The sequence below is a fragment of the Vidua macroura genome, chromosome 8 (genome assembly GCF_024509145.1).
Source record: "Vidua macroura isolate BioBank_ID:100142 chromosome 8, ASM2450914v1, whole genome shotgun sequence".
In the NCBI taxonomy this organism is placed as follows: domain Eukaryota; kingdom Metazoa; phylum Chordata; class Aves; order Passeriformes; family Viduidae; genus Vidua; species Vidua macroura.
Window position 1 is genome coordinate 956,374 of NC_071578.1, and position 16,247 is coordinate 972,620.

The following is a 16,247-nucleotide window of genomic DNA, read 5'->3' on the forward strand; positions in this document are numbered from 1 at the left end:
ATGTCATTGGGATGGTACAGGGGTGTCATTGGGATGGTACAGGGGTGTCATTGGGATGGCACAGGGATGGCACAGGGATATCATTGGGATGTCATTGGCATGGCACAGGGGTGTCATTGGGATGGCACAGGGATGGCACAGGGATGTCATTGGGATGTTATTAGGATGCCACAGGGATGGCACAGGGATGTCATTGGGATGCCATGGGCATGGCACAGGGATGCCATGGGGATGCCCTGGGATTGGCACACAGTTGCCATGGTACTGTCACGGTGATGCCATGGGCATGGCACAGGGGTGCTGGGGCTGCACCTTTCCCCACCAGCACACGTGAGGCTCCCATGGCCACGTGCCAGCCCGTGGCATCCGGGCAGGGGGCACACAGGGCCACGGCTCCTGCCCCTGGCTGCTCCCAGCCACGGAACCTGGAATGCCTTTTCCTGTGGGGGCTCTTCCTGGGAGCACCAGGGCCTCACCTGCTCCTTTTGCCCTTCCCTGGCAGAATATTCCACCTGCTGCTTCTCGGGGCTGTTTCCTGTGCCCGTGGGTGGGTGAGGACAGAGCTCCCTGCCCGGGGTGCTGGGGAGGGCTGGCAGGGCAGGGCCAGGCTGGGGTGTGCCCGGGGTGTGCCCAGGGTGTCCCCAGGGTGTCCCTGGGTGTCCCTGGGGTGTGCCCGGGGTGTGCCCAGGGTGTCCCTGGGTGTCCCTGGGGTGTCCCCGGGGTGTCCCTGGGTGTCCCTGGGTATCCCTGGGGTGTCCCCAGGGTGTCCCTGGGTGTGCCCAGGGTGTCCCTGGGTGTCCCCAGGGTGTCCCCAAGGTGTCCCCAGGGTGTGCCTGAGGTGTCCCCCGGGTGTCCCCAGGGTGTCCCTGGATGTCCCTGGGTGTCCCTGGGTGTCCCCAGGGTGTCCCTGGGGTGTCCCCAGGGTGTGCCCGGGGTGTGCCTGGGTGTCCCCGGGGTGTCCCTGGGGTGTCCCCAGGGTGTCCCCGGGGTGTCCCCTGGGTGTCCCGGGGTGTCCCTGGGTGTCCCTGGGTATCCCTGGGGTGTCCCCAGGGTGTCCCTGGGTGTGCCCAGGGTGTCCCTGGGTGTCCCCGGGGTGTCCCCAGGGTGTCCCTGGGTGTGCCCAGGGTGTCCCTGGGTGTCCCCGGGGTGTCCCTGGGTGTCCCCAGGGTGTCCCCAAGGTGTCCCCAGGGTGTGCCCAGGGTGTCCCCAAGGTGTCCCCGGGGTGTCCCGGGGTGCCAGGGCTGCAGAGCCCCCGCTGCGGGCACGTTCCTGGTCTCTGGCCAGGCTCTAAGGCTGCTTTGTCGCTCGGAGCAGGTGTGTGGTCTGGACTGGAGATGACCGGGTGTTCTTCTTCAACCCCACCATGCAGCTGTCGGTGTGGGAGCGGCCGCTGGACCTGAGGCACCGCGGGGACATCAAGCGGCTGCTCGAGGACCCCCCGCACAAGCGCAAGCTGGAGGCTGCAGCAAGTAACCAAAGCCGGGCCTCTTTCCCTCTGGCTGAGCCCCGGGAGCCCCTGGGGCTGGGTGTGCTCGCAGGAGCTGTGAGAGCCCAGCCAGCCAGGGTGGCCTGGGACGTTCCCAACGGAGGGCAAAGTGTCGTGCGCCCAAAATCCGTGTTTTCCCCGGCGTGCTGGTGGGGGACCAAGCCTCCTCCTGGCTGGCAGTGGGGAAGCAGGCGGCTCCCTAGAGGAGATGAGGCTTTGGTGGGAAGGCACAGCGTGTCTCCCTGCCCGAGTGCAGCGTGCGTGAGCTGCTCCCAAAGCTGATCTCTCTCTGCCCACCGCAGAGGGAAAGCCCAGCTGAGAGTCCCTGCGGGCACTGGGAGCTCTGGGGGAAAGGCTGCCCTGCTCCTGGGAGCCGCTCCGTGTCCCTGCTCCTGAGGCTCCGCTCTGGCTGTGCTGGGAGCGGTGTCCCTGGCTGGGGGACATCGGCCCTGGCAGTCCTTGGAGCTGCTCCTGGCCTTGCCTGCCCGCTCGGGATTCTTGAGCATCCTGGTTTTTGGTGGTGGGAGAACAGTCACCGTCCTCCACTGCTGCTTCTCCCTCAGCGGGGAGGGAGAAAAGGCGAGCGGGGAAGAAGTGAGAGTTTTGTGATTGCTTCCGAGTGCTGTGATTTGTAACTGAATCGGGGTGGTGGCACTGCCAGGCTGCTGCAGGACCTGCCCTGTCCCCCCCGGGCAGCAGGGATGGGCACTGCCTTTGGTCCAGGGGGGCAGCTGCCAGTGAACCTCTGCAAACCCCAAATAACCCCTGCAAACCCCAAAGAACCCCTGCAAACCCCTAATTAACCATTGCAAACCCCAAATAACTACTGCAGACCCCTAACTAACCATTGCAAACCCCAAAGAACCCCTGCAAACCCCAATGAACTGCTGCAAACCCCAATGAATGGCTGCAAACCCCAATGAACTGATGCAAACCCCAAAGAACCCCTGCAAACCCCTAACTAACCATTGCAAACCCCAAAGAACCCCTGCAAACCCCTAATTAACCATTGCAAACCCCAAAGAAGCCCTGCAAACCCCAAAGAACCCCTGCAAACCCCTAATTAACCATTGCAAACCCCTAACTAACCATTGCAAACCCCAAAGAAGCCCTGCAAACCCCAAATAACCCCTGCAAACCCCAAAGAAGCCCTGCAAACCCCTAATTAACCATTGCAAACCCCTAACTAACCATTGCAAACCCCAAAGAAGCCCTGCAAACCCCACAGAAGCAGCAGCCCCCGTGCCTGCAGGGAGATAAACGTGCGCCATGCTCAGCTTGTCTGTCAGCAGAAAAGCAGCTCCAAGGAGGGTTCTGTGTCTGTGTCCTCCTGTTGACACAGCCTGTAATTCCATTTTCCTCTATGAATTTCCACAGCAGGTGCTTGTGTATACATTTCTGTACCATTTTTTTGTGTATGGCTTGAAGAACTTTAGCTGTGGATGAAATTCCTCCAAAGCCTATCTGCTGAAATTCATTCTTCAGGAGAAAAACGGAGCTTTTAAATGGCAGGATCTGCTGCAAGCTCAGTGAATTCCTGCCAAGGGATGGCCAGAGACAAAGCTGAGGGTCATTGTTCATGGTCTCTATCATTGTTCCTGCTCTGTAATTAATTAACAGAAGAGTCTTAAGTCAGGGCTGAGAGGTGCCACTTCAAAAAATCTATTTTTTGCTGTGCTCCATCCTTTCCATTTATTATCTCTACCACAAAGATTTGATTCATGCTCCTGGTTTTTTATGGCCATGACTTCCATTGTTGTTAAATAGCCTTAATCCTCCCTGCTATAATTGGACCCTGTGGATGCTCAGGGTTGGAGCAGTTTATAATGAGTATAGATTAGCTCTGAGGTGAGGGGGATTATTTGTTACCTCTTCCCTTAGCTTGTAATCTCCAGTAAATAAATAACACAAACGAGCTGAGTGTTCCCAACAATGCTTCCCACATTTATTTAGCTGAGTGGCTGCTGCTGAGATTTAATTAGAATTTCCAAATCAAACATCTTAAAAAAAAAAAAAAAAAAAAAAAAAAAGTCAAGCAAAGTTATCCACGGGATGCTCTGGGTTGTCTTTGCTGGAGGATCAAGTGCTTTTTAAATTCGGGCATAAATGAGAAATGCCTCATTTCTCCATCACTCCTCCTCCACCAAGTGTTTGCTCCAGGAGATTGATGTGGCTCTTCCCTGAGGGGCTCCCATCAGGCCATCCCATGGGGTGGAGAGCAGGGACAGCTCCTCCAGGGCCCAGAGCAATTGATCTGCTTTGGTCTCCTCCTGGCTGCTCAAGGGTCTGCCTGGCTGCTGGGGCTGAGGAACATTTCCCAGCTAATTAATACAAAATGGACATTGTGGAGTCACCAAATCATGGATTGGTTGGGTTGGGAGGGACATGAAATCCCACCCAGTGCCCAGGGAAATCCCACCTGTCCCAGGTGCTCCAGCCCTGTCCAGCCTGGCCCTGGGCACGGTTGGTAGAATTCCTACTGAGAACCAGTGTCATTTTCGGAATTCCCCCGGATATTCTGGGCCCTTTGGCGCTCAGACAAGAGTCTGAGGCCCGTCCCTGGATCCAGAACATTTGCCAGCCCATGTGCTGGGGGCCCTCCAGTGCAGGCCCTGCAGGGATCTGACTCCTGCATCCCTTGGGGTTCTGGTGAGAGCTGCAGCTGGTGGAGGTGAAGAGAAAAGGTTTCAGAATCCAGATTTGTTTGCAGATTCGGGATTTGCTCCCCTTGTCTGTGGCTGGAAATCCAAGCTCTGCGTCCCTCGAGGACCCGTGTCCAGGCCAGAGCAGGGGCTGACCTGGCCTTGGAGCTGCTCTGCAGCCTCAGGAGTGGGGGGGTTATTGCTGGATCTCCCCAGCCCTGCCAGGTGTGCTGGAATTCCTGGGAGAGCCCCCTGAGACTGGCTGGTCCCAGGAGGAGCAATGGGACAGGAGGAGGCTCTGCTGGGAGTTACCTCCCGTGAATCCTTCAGGCTGTCAGCGCGGAAATGACTTTGCAGGAATGTCTTCAGCTGCCTTTTGAAGGGAAGGGAGGAGGGAGGAGCAGGTGAAGCAATAATAAGATTTAAAGCAATCATGTCATGAATGAAAAATGAGGAATTTTGCTGACTGGAAACGGTCACTTTATTGCTGTTGCTTTCATTTGGATGAAGGCAATTCCGAGGATTTTATAAAATACTTGTTATTTTTAAAACCCTCTGTGGGGGCTGAAAGCCAGGAAATACCTGAGCAGCAGAGACGAGGGGAGAGAAGTCAATCTGAGGAATTTGTATTCCCATTTATCTCGTTCAAATCTGATAATGACTTCTTTCTTTTCAGCAGACAAGTGTGTTAGCTCCTGTCCAGGGGATGAAAACGATGATCTGAGCATCAAAACCAAGAGAAATAAGTGAGTTCTAAAGTTCCCTTGTTTCTGTCTAACGGTGGGAAGGGTTGGTACAAAGAAGGGCGAGTTAAAGCAGCTTTGCTTCTGTGTGGGTGAGTGATGGGAGCAATCTCCAGGTGTGCAGTCCTCAGCTGAGCCAGGATTCTCTGTGCTCTCTGTTTCCCCTGGACATGCCCCGTTTATGCCTGGGGAACTCTCCCTTTATCATATGGCTCCAGGCAAGGCTGTGGGTTTATTCCAAAGGCACTGGATAAAGGATTCCCTCCCTCAAGTGCTGCAGTTCTTCCCTGCTCTCAGGCTTGCAGGCTCAGCCCCAGCTGCTGCTGTTACTGACCTTCAATCCCACGTGAGCTCCACATTCTGCTGAAGGCACGACTGGAAAAGCAGCTCTGAGCTCTGCAGGCTGCCCAGTCCATGCCAGGTGTCCTTCCCAGGGGGCAGGCACAGCCTTTGTGCTGGTGAGGCTGCCCTGGAGCAGAGGCTGGGCAGAGCCACAGAATAAAGCAGGGATTTATTCCAAGGATCTCCTCATGGACCCACCTTGGGCAGCACCAGAGCCCAGCCAGGGCTGCACCCAAGATGAACCAAAATGGTCCCAAAATGCACGAGCGCTCCCGGGGGCTCTCACTGGGATCAGCTCTGCTCCATTTGCACCTTGCAGTTCATTGTCCCATTCCAGCTTTAGCCCATGCACTCCCATCCTGCTTGTTTTTCTCTCTCCAGCCCACGCTGTTTGTGCTCCTGGGCTGAGGTTTGGATCATTTGTCCTTGGTGCCCAGCTGGAGCAGGAATTGTTTTGTCTCCCTGCTCTGTGCAGAGAGCTCAGCATCCCCTGATGTGAAGCCCAGACCCTCACACTAAAGCAGCACAGAATGTGAAAAATAGAAAAGCTAAACCTGAGGCATCAGTGGATTATTACAGCTGTGCTGAATTGGATCCTTTATTGTGATTTTTGGCATGAAAAAATGACCCCTTTGAGGTCCCTGCTCCTTGGCAAGGGCTGTGTGAAGCTGTCACTTTGGGTTTGGCTGTCGGATCCCTCTGAGGGCCCCGAGTGACCGTCCTGCCTGGGCAGGAGCTGCTGCAGCTCCCCGCAGCTGCCTCCAGCCTCAGGTTTGGTGCCCAGCCGTGAGCGTGGCAGCTTCTGGGATGTCCCAGGGGGGATTAAAGTCTCTCTTGCCCTCACAGAACAGAGGAGTGCCAGGCTGCGGGCCCGGCTGGCGCTGAGGAGGAGCAGGCAGGGGAGGAAGGCTCGGCCCCGCGGATCTCACCGCCCCTGGAGGAGAGGATCACCCACTTCAGGGACATGCTGCTGGAGAGGGGGGTGAGGAACAGCCCTTCCCGGGGCACAGCAGGCTCCTGGGGCCGTGCCCTGGCCCTGGCCAGGCAGCCAGCAGCGCTGGGGCTCTGTCCCTGAGCCCTGGTGACACTGCTGGTGGCGTGTCCCCGCTGCCACCCCTGGGAACGGGGACCCTTTCCGGGCAAACCCCCAGGGATGTCCAGGGGCAGCGGCTCTCCCAGCACGGTCAGGGGCTCAGGGGGACGTGGGGCTGTGGGCACTGGCCTGTCCTGGCCAGCTCCGGGGTGTCCATCACCACAAACTCCAGGAATTCCAGCACCGGGGAGCCAATTCACTGACTGCCCATCCAAACCCGTGGGATCACCAGTGCTTTGGGTTGGAAAGGACCCCAAATCCCAGCCAGTGCCACCCCTGCCACGGCAGGGACACCTCCCACTGACCCAGGTGCTGCAGCCCCAGTGTCCAGCCTGGCCCTGGGCACTGCCAGGGATCCAGGGGCAGCCCCAGCTGCTCTGGGAATTCCATCCCAGCCGCTGCCCACCCTGCCAGGGAACAATTCCTGCCCAAAATCCCATCTAACCCCATCCTCTAGCAGCATAAAGCCATGAATGCGTATCCAGATCCTTGGGAAGGGATGTTCTGGAGGTGGTTCCAGCTGTGCTGAGCTGCAGGAGCAGGGAATGCTCCGGGGCTGGGCTCAGTGGGGACAGGGAGGTGTAAAATGAGCAGTGGGTGCAGATCCTCTGCCTCCCCCACACTGCCACGTGTGCCCCATAAAGGGAACGTCACTCCTGTAGGAAATACAGCCCAAGGTGGCTCTTGTCAGGCACTAAAGCCTGTAAAATTTATCCCAGCAATCAGCAGGCTTTAAAGGGGCATAATTAGAGCTTCAGCAGCTCAGCAATGAATTATCCCCACGCCAGAGCTGCTTTATTAATACAGCTTGTTATTTATGCTGCAGAGATGCAGAAGGGCCATGAAGGAGCCCTGGGTGAAGACTTTGCTGGCGGATTGGAACTCGGGGGGCAATAAGTCAGTATTTGGAAGGATCAGGGGTGTTCTAGGACAGGAATTTCAGGTGTTCCTATGTAATATTTGCTCCTAAAATAAAGAAATTTAGGAAATTCACTGTTTGGATTCGCTGATGTTTAAAAATGAGGAGAGAAGAGGTTACTTTGCTTTTACCCTGAACATTTTCCAACTGTCCAGCTCAGCAGCAGCTGCTTGGCGTGGCTGAAGCACAGGGAGACCATTAATGCCATTTAAATCTGATTATTTCATGACCATCCCCTGCCCTTTCCTCCTCAAGGAGTTGCTGGATGGAATCACAAAGAGCTCGAAGCAGATGGAGTTTGCCAGTGGAGTTCTGCAGCTTCCTACAGAAATTATGTCAAGAGAAGAATATTTATTGTAACGTTTTAAAAATAGAGGGGCTTTGGGGGAGCTCCAAGATACAGGCACTCTTTATCCTGAAGTCTGGGGTGAGTTTTCCTCTGTCAAAATGTAATCTGGATATTCTTCTGGAAGCTTCAAAGTTTCCACAAAATTCTAAGAGGAAGGGGAAATTTTAAGGTTCTTCCTGGCTCTGTCTCCCACCCAGCATCAAAATATCCACGTTCTAAGCCAGCATTTCCAGGAAAGTCTTCTCCCTGCTGGGCTGCTCTCAAGGCTTCTGAAAGGATTCCACAGGGTGTTTTTTTCTCAAGGTTTTCCCTTCTTAATCCCGGGGAGAGAGGGGGATTTGTGTGCGAAGTGTAACTGGAATGAAATCAGAAACACCAGGTTATTTTAGGTGATGTTTGCCAAATGTGCAGCGTAGTAATTGCTAAGCACAAAATCATCAGCAGGAATGATTATGTGATGAACTAGTCTGAGCTTAATTAGCCTTAGCTCAGAGTGGGATTTGTGCTGGGAGCAAAGCTGATGTCCAGGAGAGTGTGAAAGACGGCAGGAAAAGAGGATTCCTGGTGCTGGAAAGCCCAGGGCAAGGGGGCACAGGGAGGGGAGCTGGGGCTGGGGGACGGGGATGTTGGGGGGACTTGGCCTCACATCCCAAAGGCAGCCTGAGCTTTGGGTAATCCAGTGGTTTCACATCCCAAAGGCAGCCTGAATTTAGGATTTTCCAATGGCCTCACATCCCAAAGGCAGCCTGAATTTAGGATTTTCCAGTGGTCTCACATCCTAAAGGCAGCCTGAATTTAGGATTTTCCAGTGGTCTCACATCCCAAAGGCAGCCTGAGCTTGGGGTATCCCAAAGGCAGCCTGAATTTTGGATTTTCCAATGGTCTCACGTCCCAAAGGCAGCCTGAATTTAGGATTTTCCAATGGCCTCACGTCCCAAAGGCAGCCTGAATTTAGGATTTTCCAATGATCTCACATCCCAAAGGCAGCCTGAATTTAGGATTTTCCAGTGGTCTCACATCCCAAAGGCAGCCTGAATTTAGGATTTTCCAATGGTCTCACATCCCAAAGGCAGCCTGAGCTTGGGGTATCCCAAAGGCAGCCTGAATTTTGGATTTTCCAATGGTCTCACGTCCCAAAGGCAGCCTGAATTTAGGATTTTCCAGTGGTCTCACATCCTAAATGCAGCCTGAATTTTGGATTTTCCAATGGCCTCACATCCTAAAGGCAAACTGAATTTAGGATTTTCCAGTGGTCTCACATCCTAAATGCAGCCTGAATTTAGGATTTTCCAATGGCCTCACATCCTAAAGGCAAACTGAATTTAGGATTTTCCAGTGGTCTCACATCCTAAAGGCAGCCTGAATTTAGGATTTTCCAATGGCCTCACATCCTAAAGGCAAACTGAATTTAGGATTTTCCAGTGGTCTCACATCCTAAAGGCAGCCTGAATTTAGGATTTTCCAGTGGTCTCACATCCCAAAGGCAGCCTGAATTTAGGATTTTCCAGTGGTCTCACATCCTAAAGGCAAACTGAATTTAGGATTTTCCAATGGTTTCAAATCCCAAAGGCAGCCTGAGCTTTGGATTTTCCAATCTCAAGCCGCTCTCAGAAGAAAACGAGTCCACTTAAAGCCACTTTGCTTTATCAGAGCTTTCCTGCTGGAGTGTTAATTACTGTTTAATTATACTTCACATCCTTTTTTTAAAATTTATTTTTAGTGAATTCACCCTTTTGTAATTAGTTGGAGTGATTAGAATATTTGATTTCCTTCAGATTTTTTCTGTCGCCAGTGAATTAGCAGGGGTGTTGTAGAAGCTTCTGAAGCAGTGGGAATTGTCCCTGCCCAGGCAGGGGGTGGGCCTGGGTGGTCTTCGAGGTCCCTTCCAACCCAAAGTGCTCCGTGCTTCCAGGACTCCACGAGGCTGGAAGCAGCCCTGCAGGATGGGGCGTTCCCATCCCAGTGTGGGGCTTTGAGGATGATCACTGCCAGCTTTCCCAGTGCCTCAGTTGGTCACAGCTCCAGCTCTGGGGTTGGAATTGTCCCTTTCATGGGAGCTGGAGCCTCTGCTGCACAAAGAGCACCACAAAATTGCATTTCCTGCCCGCTGCAGGCTCCTTCCAGCACGGGCGGGGAGGGAGCATCTCCCAGAGCTTTGCTGAGGAGCAAATCCATCCTGGCCGTGTGGGGCCACCAGAGCTCTGCCAGAGGTTAAAATTCACCTTCAGCCACCCAAAGAATCCTGCCCAGGGCTCCTCAGCTGGCTCAGCTCCCGGGAACATTTGCTCCTTGCCCATCCTCACCAAACGCCGTGCCCCCGTCTGTCGCCCTGATTTTTTAAGAGTTTTCTAAACCCTTCTGAGTTCACATTCTTGTAGAGAACTGTCGCTGTCGAGCAGGACGGGAACAGAGAAATCCAGATCAGAAGGCAAAGAAAATGAGCTCTGATTTATTTCAAATGCACCGCTCTATATATAGAGAACATGGAGAAGACTCATTTCATTGGTCTTAGAGTAAAATTTCATTGCACACCAATGAAAAAATTTCACTGCACACCAATGGTGTGACATGTTTTTATTCTAATTTCATTGGTCTTAGAATAAAAACATCCCACACCATTGGTGTGCAGTGAATGGCACACAGTGGCAGAGCATATCTATAAACAATGTGAATAACAAGGTAGATTAGAGAATTATTTACATTCTTTCCCAACTGTTTCCCAGGCTCTTGCCTGGTTAGAAAACCTTTCTCTTTCTCTCTGACTGAGCCGAGAATATCCACAGAGAACTTTCCCACACAACTTTCTGTAAACAACCTGTTGTTTTGCATTCTTTCACAGAGACGGAGAAATTTGATGTGCAGGTAGTTTGTGCAGTGTTGTTGGAGAGGTGGCACGTTCACCCTCCAACCCACTGGCACCTTTTGAGAACTATAAATGTTGGAGTCAGAGGAAATAAATTCGTCTCCTCATCATGACCACGGCTGTGGTGAGTTGTTTCTCCTTGTGTCATCTGGTGACACCCGTCTGTGCCGCAGGTGTCGGCGTTCTCCACGTGGGAGAAGGAGCTGCACAAGATCGTGTTTGACCCACGCTACCTCCTGCTCAACCCCGAGGAGAGGAAGCAGGTGAGTGACCTGTGCCCCAGCCCGGCCCTGGCTGCAGCAAACACCTCCCAGACTAACCGAGATCCTGGAGTTGTCCTGGGAGGGTGAAAGAATTCCAGAGGATCAGAATTTCCCTCTGGAGACTCATAGGTTTGGCTCTGCCCATCGGGGGGATGCTCGCCAGGCACAGGGTGGGGTTTTGGGGAATTTGGGAGTTGGACTCTGTGGGGTTTTGGGGGATTTGGGAGTTGGACTCTGTGGGGTTTTGGGGAATTTGGGAGTTGGACTCTGTGGGGTTTTGGGGGATTTGGGAGTTGGACTCTGTGGGGTTTTGGGGAATTTGGGATTTGGATTCCATGGGGTTTTGGGGGTCTGGGAGTTGGACTCCGTGGGGTTTTGGGGCTCTGGGAGTTGGACTCTGTGGGGTTTGGGGGTCTGGGAGTTGGACTCTGTGGGGTTTTGGGAAATTTGGGAGTTGGATTCTGTGGGGTTTTGGGAAATTTGGGAGTTGGACTCCGTGGGGTTTTGGGGAATTTGGGAGTTGGATTCTGTGGGGTTTGGGGGTCTGGGAGTTGGACTCTGTGGGTTTTTGGGGGGTCTGGGGGTTGGACTCTGTGATCCCTGTGAGTCCCTTCCCACTCAGGATGTTCTGTGGCTCCCAGGGCTCTCTCCCTGGACAAGCAGGTGCTCCAAGGTTGGATCACAGGGACCCTTGGGATGCAGGAACAGCTCCCGAGCCTGGGAATCCTGGGAACAGGGACTTGGGAACAGGGCCCTGGCTGCAGGGAGGGCAATGGCCCCGAGGGGACGGTTCTAGCCTGGATTATTGGGATAGTGCAGAGGCACTGCTGGATTTCCATCGTTTAGGACACTTCCCAGGAGTGTGGCAGGGTTTGGTGCTGACCCCACTGGACAGAGCACTGGGGCCTGCCCGGGGCTGGGTTTTGCTGGGGGGCTCCAAAGGGATGTGGGGATTTGCTGCCTTGATCATTTGGGCATTAATGATCACTAGGGGTCCCAAAAGCTGCAGATGAGTGTCCAGAATTCAGGAGAGATGCAGGGATCTTGCAGAGAAGGTGAACGCTGCTGTTCTGTGGTTGTTTCTCTCCCTTAAAAGTCTTTTGTCATCCTGCAGAAGGAATAGTTTTGGATATGGAATGGTCCATTTTTTTAAATAAACAGGATGAAAAATGAACTTATTCCATATTGTCCCGTGGTTCTCCAGAGAGCTCCCTGTAGGTATTTACCACAGGACTGGGCACATACATCTTCATTTGCTCCCTTTCCAATATCTCCTTTCCTAAGGAGAAAAAAAAAAAAAAAAAAGTGAAACAAAAATAATAAGGACATACAGGAATTAAAATGTATGAGGAGCTGCCAGGATGGAGAGTGCTGCTAAAGAGCCTGAGCAGGGAGTTTTGGATTTTTTCAGGGAATGGGCAAGGACAACACCTGGACATGATTGAGTCAATCAAGACACACTCCTTGGAATCACGGAATCATTTTATCAGCCTTGGAGCAGCCTGGGCCCGTGGGCCACGGCAGGGGTGGCACTGGCTGGCCTTTAAGGTCCTTCCTTCCCAAACCAGTCTGGGGTTCTGGGATTAACATAAACACTGCTGCCCTTTAGTTAAATGCCCAATTACAGCCAGGGCAGAGGGCCAGTCCTTGGAGGTGATGGAATAAAAACTCCTGGACGCGTGGGGAGGGCAGATGAGGACTGCAGGCCCTGGGCTTGCCAAAACCCCCCAAAGGCTTCGTCACTAACTCCTTGTCCTGGGTCCCTTCCCTGGCCAGATTTTCGAGCAGTTTGTCAAGACCCGGGTCAGGGAGGAGTACAAAGAGAAGAAGAACAAGTTGCTGTTGGCCAAGGAAGAATTCAAGAAGCTTCTGGAAGAATCCAAGTTATCCCCAAGGTAGGCGTTGCCTTAGGAAGGGTTGGGAAGCTCGGCTTTGTCATTTAGGCTGAGCTTTTCAGCCTGGAATTCTTCCTAGCAAGTGGAAGATGCCTGTTCCGATGCTGGGATGGCATCTCTTCCCTGATACTTTCCAGTATTTTGTTGTGTTCCTGGGAGAGGAAATATTCCATCTGTCTCTCCCTCTCTCTGTCCTTTCCCCTCTCCCTCTCTCCCTCAGAATGTGCAACACTTTTCACAGCACATTTATTTTATACTCCTGCATACGCTGTGATTATAGAACACGCATTACTTATGGAAAATCAGTACCACAATGTTCAGTGCCATCCATATTACACATGCAGGTGTAATTACTCAGAAATTGTATTTAGTCTTGGGGTTTGGTGGAAGAGAAATATAATTTCTCAAAGTTCCTGTTAATGCCACGCCATTAAATTCATGGAATGTGTCCCTGCCCATGGCAGGGGGCTGGAACAAGATGATCTGTGAGCTCTCTCCCAGCCCAAACCCTTCTGTGACTCTACAATTCTGTGATTACATTAAAATACAGCGTGCAAGGCACAATTTATGTTTTTCTAGTGGTGGATCCAGACTCACACAGTGGCAGTGCTTAGGGCAGTGCTTTCTCATTTGTAAATTACATGAAAATAAAGGGGTTTATGTTTTAAATATTATCAAATTGCTGGAACAAAGAAATTACTGTTTTCTCTGATAAAACATGCAGATAATTGTTCAGCACAACCTGCGTGGGCACACGGATCCAAACAGCGCGTGGGGCTGTAATAATTGTAATTACAGGAAACATTTTACAACAAAATTAGGAATATTCTGGGCTGATGTCCCACCCAAGCTCTGCTTCCAGCACTGATATTCCCAGTCCCCAGGAGAAAAGCTGTGCTGGCCCAGAGGCCAGGAGCATTTCACCCCTGAAGGGTTTTGGGAGCTGACTGTGACAACAAAGCACTGAGGAAGCTCCTTTCCCTGCCTTGATTTAGGCACGCAATGAGAGGAATAAATCCCAAATATTTCCAATAAAAAGCAAAGAGTCACCTTGGGGACAGGAGCTGGGCATGCAGCCTGAAAGGCAATGAGGGTAGAAAACCCTGCTAGGAGGGAGCTCTCCTTGCAAATACAGAGCATGGAGGAGTTGAAATAAAAACTCCTTGTCACTGGTCTGTGAGCGTGCCCTTAATGGCTCAGCAGCCTCCTGCCAAGCAGCAATCCCTGTTAAATCCCAGAGTTAATCCTGGCTCGCTGCAGGTGCTCCAGGTGTCCAGAGCCGTGGTGTGGGCTCACCTTCCTCCATCCCATTCTCCATCCTGCTCTGTTACTCTGATTTTTAAAAGTGTTAACTTTTCTTTAATAGTCTTAAAGTTCTCATAAAACTTCTTCAACCTTTTAACGTGTTTATATATTTCTACTGGAGTTCTCACACACTATTCATATAAATAAAAATTGATTTACATTCTTCTTTGTAAGAAGAGGGAATTAATAAACTGTTAGTTTGACCAGTGTGGCTAGAGAAGTAGTAATTCCATCCTCCAATCCACAATCACCTCTAGAATTCCATAAATATCAAATACTCAAATAAAACACTCTCCCTTTTAACCTTTAAACTTACCAAACATTTGTATACTTACTTTGTGTCCAATAACAACATCTGGACGTAACACTTTTAAAAATCAAGAGTAACACTGCTCCCGTCCAGCATTCCCATCCCCTCATTTTCGGTGTGGGTCCAGGTGCAGGAGCCTGGGGGTGGCAGGCACAGCTCAGCCCCAGCTTCCCAAAGTCTCGTTTTCCACAGGACAACCTTCAAGGAATTCGCCGAGAAGCACGGCCGAGATCAGCGCTTCCGCCTCGTCCAGAAGAAGAAGGACCAGGAGCACTTCTTCAACCAGTTCATTCTCATTCTCAAAAAGAGGGACAAAGAAAACAGGATACGGCTACGGAAAATGAGATAAGAGCAACTGGAGCTGGCAAGAAAGACACGTGCCCGGGCTGGGGCCGTGGGAAGGGATTCCAAGGAAGGAGGAAACGCTCGGGGTCCAACAGCACCACCCGGAGCGGGAGGTCCCAGGGAAAACTGCCTCTGAACGGAGTTTGGGGAGCATCCGCTGCATTTGGGAAGGCTGTTCTGCAGGAATGGGAAGGATATTTTGTTCTCAAAGAATTAATGTTTCATATTGAAGCTCTCTTTTGTACAACATCCAGAGTTTGATGCATTTCTAATTGCCATGATATGTCGATCCCTTAATTGTTTTAATTATGCAAATTACTTGTAATATACACAAGTTATGACTCCAATGCAGATTTATAATTAAGCAGAAGCAGATGCCATCCAGAGCAATCTCAAGGCATTTCCATCATTTAGGGGAATTATCTCAAGCAATCTTTTGGCAACTCTGCATTTCCACCAAGTGTGTGGGGTCTGGTGGTCTGCAGGATCCGCTCCCGCTGCTCATCCGTCTCTGTCCAGTCCTCTGAGTAGTAGTAATCAGCTATTAATTGTTGATCTTGGTGAAGAGTGTGAAAATCTTGGCACATGTTCCATAGGAGAACTCTCCCACGCGGAACTCGCCGTGGGCGGGGTCCCCCTCAGCCTTCCAACCCCAGTTCTGTGGTGCAGCCATCCCAGTCGGACTTGGGTTCTGTTCCTGTGTGTGAAGAGTCTGCATGAGATTTTTCTCATCATATTTGTATAAATAAATATTTAACTTTTGTAATTAAGGAGCATTTCAAGCCTGATTTCAGGGGCGAAACTTTTTGAAGAGTTTTTTTGGTTTTTTTTTTTTGCCAGAACTCAAGTGGAAAATGCTGTCCGGGATGGGGGTAGGGGGTTTTTGGGATGTCTGTGCAGGGCCTGGGGTTGGACTGGATCCTTGTGGGTCCCTTCCAGCTCAGGAAACTCTGGGATTCCAGGAAATAATGGGGAAAATAACACAGGGCTGGCGATTTTTACTGGAGAGATGGAAAACCAAAGGGGGCTCCTTGCAATTGAGATGTGTGTGCAAATTCCAGCGAGATCCATCAAAAATCTAAGGATACTGGGAACAAGAGTCACTCTGGCTACACAGGTAGGATGTTGGGGCTGGAGGGACATCAGGACATCCCTGCCTTTGTGCTGCTCCAAAAATGCTCTGATTGTAATTTTTTTTTTCCTCAGGAGATCTAAATTTTAAGTTCTTGCTCCTTAAATCCATAAACTTCAGTTGGCTTGGAGTGAGGGGGATGCTTTCTCTAGCTCCCAGTAATCTTTATTTAGGTGTGTGCTGGATATTTTTACAATCAAGGCAATAAAGGAACTTTCTGCTGCCTTGGGAGAATGGACTCAGGATAATTCAGAGTGCCAGAACAAGGGGGAATGGCTTCCCAGTGCCAGAGGGAAGGGTTAGTGGGAGACTGGGAAGGAATTCCTGCCTGTGGGGTGGGGAGGGACAAGGAAAAGGGCTGATCCAGGCCTTGCCAGCTGTCACAGGCCAGTTCAGTTCCTTGCTCCCCGCTGCAGTCTCCAGCTGCTCCATGGTTTCACATCCCTGAGGGATCTCCTGGATGTGCTCGTGCTCAGGTGAGCGCCCTGGGGCTTTTGGAGAGCTGCATTTTGTCCCATTTTCAAGGCGGGAAAATACTTCAGGGAGTGGAATGGATTTAA

At 51.7% G+C, this 16,247-nt stretch overlaps 1 protein-coding gene across 1 annotated transcript in view; it reads left to right on the forward strand.

Moving 5' to 3' along the window:
- TCERG1L (transcription elongation regulator 1 like) overlaps positions 1-15,325 on the forward strand; it is a 57,647-nt gene extending 42,322 nt beyond the window's left edge. The window contains exons 8-13 of the mRNA XM_053983586.1: positions 1,315-1,469; positions 4,805-4,874; positions 6,060-6,195; positions 10,611-10,700; positions 12,477-12,595; positions 14,403-15,325. Of these exons, the coding sequence (XP_053839561.1) occupies positions 1,315-1,469; positions 4,805-4,874; positions 6,060-6,195; positions 10,611-10,700; positions 12,477-12,595; positions 14,403-14,559 (727 nt within the window). The 3' untranslated portion in view covers positions 14,560-15,325. The remainder of the gene's footprint in view (positions 1-1,314; positions 1,470-4,804; positions 4,875-6,059; positions 6,196-10,610; positions 10,701-12,476; positions 12,596-14,402) is intronic.
- Positions 15,326-16,247: the final 922 nt, after the last annotated feature.